This window comes from Canis lupus, chromosome 3 (genome assembly GCF_003254725.2).
Source record: "Canis lupus dingo isolate Sandy chromosome 3, ASM325472v2, whole genome shotgun sequence".
NCBI classification, from domain to species: Eukaryota; Metazoa; Chordata; class Mammalia; order Carnivora; family Canidae; genus Canis; species Canis lupus.
In genome coordinates this window covers 62,531,089-62,538,429 of record NC_064245.1, presented here as the reverse complement: position 1 = coordinate 62,538,429, position 7,341 = coordinate 62,531,089, and the positions used below count along the sequence as shown (strand labels likewise).

The window sequence follows — 7,341 nt, the reverse complement described above, 5'->3', positions numbered from 1 at the left end:
AGCAAAAGTATCACTAGAGACAGACAGGGTCAGCATATAATTAGAAAAGGTTCAATGCAACAGAAATACATAATAAGGGCAGCCCGGGGGGCTCAGCAGTTTAGCGCCGCCTTCAGCCCAGGGCCTGATCCTGGAGACCCGGGATCGAGTCCCATGTTAGGCTCCCTGCATGGAGCCTGCTTCTCCCTCTGCCTGTGTCTCTGCCTCTCTCTCTCTCTCTCTCTCTGTGTCTCTCATGAATAAATAATAAATAAAATCTTAAAAAAAAGAAATACATAATAATCCTAAATGTGAAGGTAAGCACAAGCCACCAGGAAAAATACACCAATCAGCCACCAGAGTCTAACCATGATCAGCTAGACAAAAAACCCAGTAAGGATGTAGAAGATCTGTACAATCAACCTGGACCTTACAGACATATGGAATGCTGTAGATATTTTTAGAATATCTCTTCAAAAGATATTTTTAGAATATCTCTTCAAACACAGGTGGAGTATCTATAAAAATTGGCCATGTTAGGCCATACAGTTTCAATAAATTCCCTACTATAACGCAGCTAAGTTAGCTATCCACAACAAAAAAACCTCACAGACCCACCTCACACCCCGTGGGACAGCTGCTCTCCAAGGCACAGACACCAGCAAGCCTTGGCGAGGACGTGGGGAAACTGGACCCAAGCACTGTGGGGGCGGGTAACAAGGTGCAGCCAGTATGGAAGACAGCATGGACAGTCCTCAAAAATGAAGCACAGGATGACAACATGGCCCAGGCATTCCACATCTGGGTAGGTTCCCAGAACTGAAGGCAGGGTCCCCACGGTCACGGCACCATTATGCACAGCAGCTGAGACATGGAAGCACCCAAGTGTCCATGGATGGATGGACAGATGGAGGGACAGATGGACAGACGGACAGACAGATGGACAGATAGACAGGTGGACAGACAGATAGATGGAGATATGAAAGGATGGATGGATGGATGGATGGATGGATGGATGGATGGATGGATGGACAGACAGTAGGATGGATGGATGGATGGATGGATGGATGGATGGATGGATGGATGGACAAATGGATGGACAGACAGTAGGATGGATGGATGGATGGACGGACGGACGGATGGATGGATAAACAAAAGGGACACACAATACACACGATGGAGTGTTACTCAGCATTAAACAGGAGGAGACTCTGCCACCTGCCACCACCTGGATGAACCCCATGGACACTATGCTCAGTGAAGTGAGCCAGCCACCCAGGGATGACACCGTGTGATCCCACTTCTCTGAGGCCCACGGAGGGGTCAGACCACAGAGAGGGACAGTGAGTGGTGGGTGTTGGGGGTGAGGACGGGGGGAGGGGTGGGGAGCTTGTGTTTCTTGGGGGTAGTTTGGGAAGATGAGAGAGGTCTGGGGGTGGAGGGGGGGGCTGTCCACAACACCATGAGTGTGCCTGATGCCACAGAACTGCCTGTTTAAAGATGGTTACAGTGGAAAATGTTATGTTATATATATTTTACCACAATAAAAAAAAATGGAGATAGGGTCTTTAAAGCAGTTGTTAGGGTAAAATGAGGTCACTGGGGTGGGCATTAATCCAATCTGACCTGTGTCCTTATAAGAAAAGATTAGGACACGGACACACACAGAGGGATGATCGCATAAAGACATGGAGAGAGGATGGCTGTCTACACAGCATGGAGAGAGGCCTCAGAAGGAAGCCACCCACCCACACCTGGATCTCAGCCTCCCAGCCTCCAGGGCTCTGAGAGAATAAATGTCTGCTGTTGGAGCTCCCTGGGCCATGGTCACTATTACAGCAGCCCTAGGAAATTCATATACAGATTAAAGAGGAAATATCATATGGTCATCTCAATAGATCAATAAAGACAATAAAATTAACATCAAAACAAATAAAATTAACTCATCATCTTGTATAATTAGCAAACTAGGAATTAAATGAAACTTTGTTTGAAAATCGCCCAGGTCCTCTCCAGCACTGCACTCACATGCTCAGGCTGCTCCAGGTCAGAGGGACCATCTGAGCCACCTGACAAGCCTGCCCTCTGCTGCAGCCTATGCCTGACACCACCTCCCCTGAGTCACTCAGTGACAGGCCCTGCAGACACCTTGGGGCCCTGTCAACAAGCAGACTGGGCCATCCAGCCCGAAGCAGGTGCATGGAATCAGGTATACCTGTTGTAAGCACAGGGGGGTGCCAGCTCCACCATGAGGAGGCAGGCCTGTCAGCCTTCCCCCAGAGACACAGGATCAGGGAACAAAACTGGAGTCCTCTCCTGGAAGTCCTTGACAGGGTGGCACTCGCCTGGTCAGAAACCACAGAACATGCTACATGCCCATACATGTATACGTGTGCAAGCATATGGGCAGAGCTGTACACACATGCATGGGGACGCATGCATGGGCGTGCATGCATCTGGCACACACACAGAGTGTGCACATGTGTGTGCTTGCTCACAGACACAGGTGCACACACATGTATGTGTACCTCACTACCTTCTGAACAGTAGAACATTTATAGGCCTCATTATTTAAACCAATACAAGAACCTAAACATTAATAAAAGGATCTAAAAGAGAAGCCAGATGATTTGGAAATTCAAAAGTGCTCGTCTAGGTCAGAGAGTAAATAAAAGTTGCCAGGACAGGCGATTTACAACCATCCAGAAAGGGAGACTGCACGTCCGCGGAGCCCGCTTCAGGAGGAGCTGGCGGGGAATTCACACCCTTAAATGCTTTTATTACCGAGCAAGAGGGACTGATAATAAATGCACTAAACATTCGACGAAGGAGGGAAAACAGAACAATAAAGTAAATCCACGGGAGCAGGAGGGGTACAGATAACAGCGAATTAATGAATTGGAAACAAGAAAAATGGAAGAACTCATCAGTAAATCCAAGAGCCGGTCCTCAAAATAAACAAAATAAAGCAACGCTGGCCAGAGAGGGAGAGAACTGGCGCCGTCAGGGCCGTGACAGGGAGCAGGAGCCACAGAGGCATGGTGACAGGCACTGATGGCTGACGTTCTTGATGAAATGCACGATTTCCTAGGACAACAGAAATTAACAGAAGTAACTTAACGAAGCTTAAAGAAGCTACATCCACAACTGCAGAAGCAGAGAAAGCATGGGACTTGCCATGGGGTGACAGGGACGGGCTTCCTGACCAAGGTGGACACCTGGGTCGGGGTCGGGAGGCTTCGGGGGGGCCCCGGGGGCACAGATGGCGGGCAGGGAGAGGGTGTAAGGGGCTCAGCTCTAGGGACTGGCACCCCTGCGGGGGAACCAGGGCTCCTCCCCAGCTGTCAGGACTGCAGGGCCAAGGCAGCAGGAGCCAGACCCTGCTTGCCCATGACCTTGACCCTGGGGTGCCATGGGAGCGTCCAGAGCTGCTTCACACACCTGGCCCCCCACACAGGTGGCAGTGGAGCAGGTGGGAAGGGTGGCCTCAGGGCCTACTACTTGGTCAGGCCCTGCTGAGGCTCCCGACGACCCCCAGTCCCATCCATGCCATCCAGAAGTCTGGGGAGCTGGGAGAGAGGGCACTCAGGGGCCAGGCCCAAGGGGCTTCCCCCTCCACCTCAGCCACCACAGCAGGCCCCGCCCCTGCCCCCTTGGCCCATGCTCGGATTTAGTTGGGATCACCCTTGTGGATTTTGCAGGACTTGCCTCCAAAGTCGGCTGGCGTTGTGCTTTCCTCCTGGGAAGGCATGAAACCACAGCTTCCTCAAAGGATGGTTCCCAGGACCAGCCCTGGCATCTCTGCTCTGCTCAGTTGTTGACAATACTTTCCCAGAAACATGTCCATCTCTCCAAGTCGCTCCTAACACCTCATTGTGCTCATGGCCAGTCCTCGTTCCTGAGAACCTACTTGGCCCCTGGCCCTGGTCAGTGCAGCCCCCGCTGCAGTGGTTCCCCACGCGTCTGTTCCAGGCACGGGGTCCCCTCCCCCTGGTTTCTCGTCTGCTTCACTCGCTGCTGCTCTTAACGAACCTTCTCCTTCTTTTCCCTTTGGCCTTAACTCTTTCATTCCCCAAATTCGGGGATCAGCACATGACGCTGTGGGGATGAAATCAGAGGGGGGAGGAGGGGAAAGAATAGACCTGCCATCCTCAAAACCCAGAATATCAACTGTCTGGCCCATTCAAGGAAGTTTGCTAACCTCGGCCTCATTCTTTTTTTTTTTTTTTTAAGATTTATTGGGTAGCCCCGGTGGCCCAAGGGGTTTAGTGCCGCCTTCAGCCCAGGGTATGATCCTGGAGACCCAGGATAAATAAAAAATCTTTATTCATGAGAGGCACACAGGCAAATGGAAAAGCAGGCTTCATGCAGGGAGCCCAACGTGGGACTCAATCCTGGGTCTCCAGGATCACACCCAGGGCTGAAGGTGGCACTAAACCACTGGGCCACTGGGGCTGCCCACCTTGGCCTCATTCTTAAGTTGGATGTTCGCTTGATTTCTGACTTTTATTTCTTCTAACTAGTCATGTAGAGTTATAGATGTCCTCTATTTTTATCTTTTAAAGATTTTTATTTGAAAGGGCGTGCATGAGAGCGTGAGACAGTGCATGCATGTGTGCACACAAGAGTGGGGGGTAGGGGCAGCAGGAGAAGCAGACTCCCCACTGAGCAGGGAGCCCGATGCAGAACTCGATCCCAGGACCCTGAGATCATAACCTGAGCTGAAGACAGATGCTTCACCAGTGGGAGCCCTCCAAGCGCCCTAAATGTCTTTTTTACAACTTGGTATATTTGGTAAGATTTGATACGGACCATTTTCACAATCATTCAGTTCTAATACCATCTAACTTGTATCCTGGTTTCTTCTTTGGTCTATGAGTTACGTAAAGTGCATTTCTAAATTTCCTAAACACATGACGTTTTGTTTGCAATCTTTTTGTTATCGAGGCATGGCAAGAAAACATGATCTGGGTGATACCAATTCCTTGAATCACAAGGACTTCTTTCTGGCCTGTTCACGGTCAATTTTGGCAGCTTCAGCCCATGCTGTTCCCCGTTTTTGCAGGTGCGCTCCACAGGTGCATGGGCAGCTGGAGTTCACCCCCGCAGGGGGACCAAATCTGGTAAGTCTGTATTGTTTACTCTTGGGTCTATGTAACTACTACGAGGGGATTAATAAAACTCTCCAACGAGAATGTCAGATTTGTGAGTTCCTACTGGTAATTGTTAGGTCTTGCTATGGACATATAGCTTCTGGAAATAGTTATAGTTGCAGGTTTCCCTTATGCTCCCTGGAAACTCTGGTCCCTTTTCTTTCTTTCTTTTTTTTTTTTTAAGAATTTATTTATTCGTGACAGACAGAGAGAGAGAGAGAGAGAGAGGGAGAGACACAGGCAGAGGGAGAAGCAGCTTCTATTCAGGGAGCCCGACATAGGACACGATCCCAGGACTCCAGGATCACACTCCAAGCCAAAGGCAGATGCTCAACCGCTGAGCCACCCAGGCGTCCCTCTGGTTCCTTTTCATAGAGTGTGCAAACCAGTGTGTCTGAGCTGACTATTCCCCCCACCCACCCCCTCTCCACTCAAGCCCCCAGATGCCTCCCACCTCACTGGCTCTTGTTCGCATATGGAACAGGATTCCCGATACCTGCCCTGGTTCACCTGCTCAAGCCGCTGCAGTGCCCAGCCATCATTCAGCAACATCCACCCAAAGAGCAAGTACAGGAGTTCCTGAGACCTGCTCTCTGATGTTCCTACAGAGGGGTCTGCATCTGCGTCTCTGGCCAGGTGTCAGCCAACCACTGGGACCGGCAAGGGTTCAGGGTCCTCCAGGGAGTCCAGACAGGCAGGGGGTCACCCGCTGGGTGGGATGCCTGCAGACACTCTGCTCCAAGGTGTTGCCTGGCTCCAGTGTGGAGGATCTGGGCACTGGCACTCAGGCAGAGGTGGCCAGAGAAAATCCAGGACGAGGGACGAGAGGTGGGAGGGCAGGGTCCACACATGAGGTGGACTGTCCCCGCTGGCCCCAGGCTGTGCCCCTGTCCCTCAGAGCCACCCCAAGCCACCTAGTGGAGGAACCTATACCTACAGAGGCACAGATTTGGCCAGGACCACAGCCGTGGAGGGTTCAGTGCACAGACCAGCAAAGAGGTGGCTGGTGCTGTGGGCAGGGGTCTCAGGGCTGGCCCATCCCCAGGGGGCTGCCTTCCCTGAGCCTGGTTTCCCAAGGACACTGAGGGAGTCACAGTGGGCCAAAGCAGGGAGGGGACAGGTACTGCAGGATCAGCCCAGGAGTGAGGCCAATCCTCCAGGGGGGCTGAGGGTGATGTATGAAGGCCTAGACAGGGATACAGAGAGCCTGGACAGTGAGGGCTAGTGAAGGGGGCTGCTGTCCAGCTCCTCAGCAAGAGGCCCCATCTCCATCTCCCTCTGCCCCCTGTGCTCTGTGAGGCCTAGAGTGGGGGAGGGGACAGGGCCTCCAGGAAGAGCAAGAGTCCTGGGGCGGGGGGGGGGGGCACTCTCTGCAGCCCAAGCCACCAGGTGAAGAGGGGCCTTTCGAGACTCCCAGCCCAAGAACATGACTGTCCCCAAGGGCCCGGGATGACCCCTGCCCACTTCCCAGGGCCATGGTGTCTAGCCCTCCAGTCACTTCCACCCAGGCAGGGTCTGCCTCAACCTGGAAGGCCTGCTGAGGAATGACTGCTGAGGTAGACCCATGGAGGCCCCCACTTGGCTTTTCATGTGGCTTCAGTGAGAGGACTGCAGAACCTCAGCCACTGGTCCCACGGCCAGTGTAAGGGCCCAGGGAGGCCACCTGGATCCCATATGGCTGCAGGGCCACAGTTAATGGAAGTGAGACCCAGGCTAAGATAGGAGGGGCTCTTTATCCTGGCCCCCTGAGCAGGGCATGGGGGGAAACTGAGCGAGAAGTGAGGAGATGCACAAGGAGGATGTGCAGAATGGGGGAGGCAGTCAGGCACAAGCTCAAGTGCTCCTTGTGGGGGGCATCACAGTCCCCCACCCCCCCAGCAGGAGTCCCCTGGACAGGTGCTGAGGCAGGACCCAGGGGCCAGGCGGGGCCAATTCACATTCAGCACCCTGTCCCTCACTACCTCCTGCCCAGGGCTGGGCTCAGAGCCAGCTGCATACGGCCAGCAGGTCCTGTCCTGGGTGGGGACACAGAACAAGCCCACCAAACCCTCTGTCTGCTCCTGGCTGAGGGAGGGTTCCATTCACAACAACAGGTGGGAAGTACTCTAACCCCAGTGCTCCAGGGGCACTGAGCTGGGGGTGCCTCCCCAAGCCTGCTCACCATCCAGCAGGAGGGGACACTGGGCAGACCCCTGGAGGGTCACCAACA

General features: G+C 53.1%; 1 protein-coding gene across 1 annotated transcript in view; it reads right to left on the bottom strand.

Annotated features, from left to right (window-relative positions):
- Positions 1-2,623: 2,623 nt before the first annotated feature.
- The window catches only part of FAM53A (family with sequence similarity 53 member A), a 33,626-nt gene continuing 28,908 nt past the window's right edge, over positions 2,624-7,341 (bottom strand). The window contains exon 4 of the mRNA XM_025437721.3: positions 2,624-3,066. Within this exon, the coding sequence (XP_025293506.1) occupies positions 2,983-3,066 (84 nt within the window). The 3' untranslated portion in view covers positions 2,624-2,982. The remainder of the gene's footprint in view (positions 3,067-7,341) is intronic.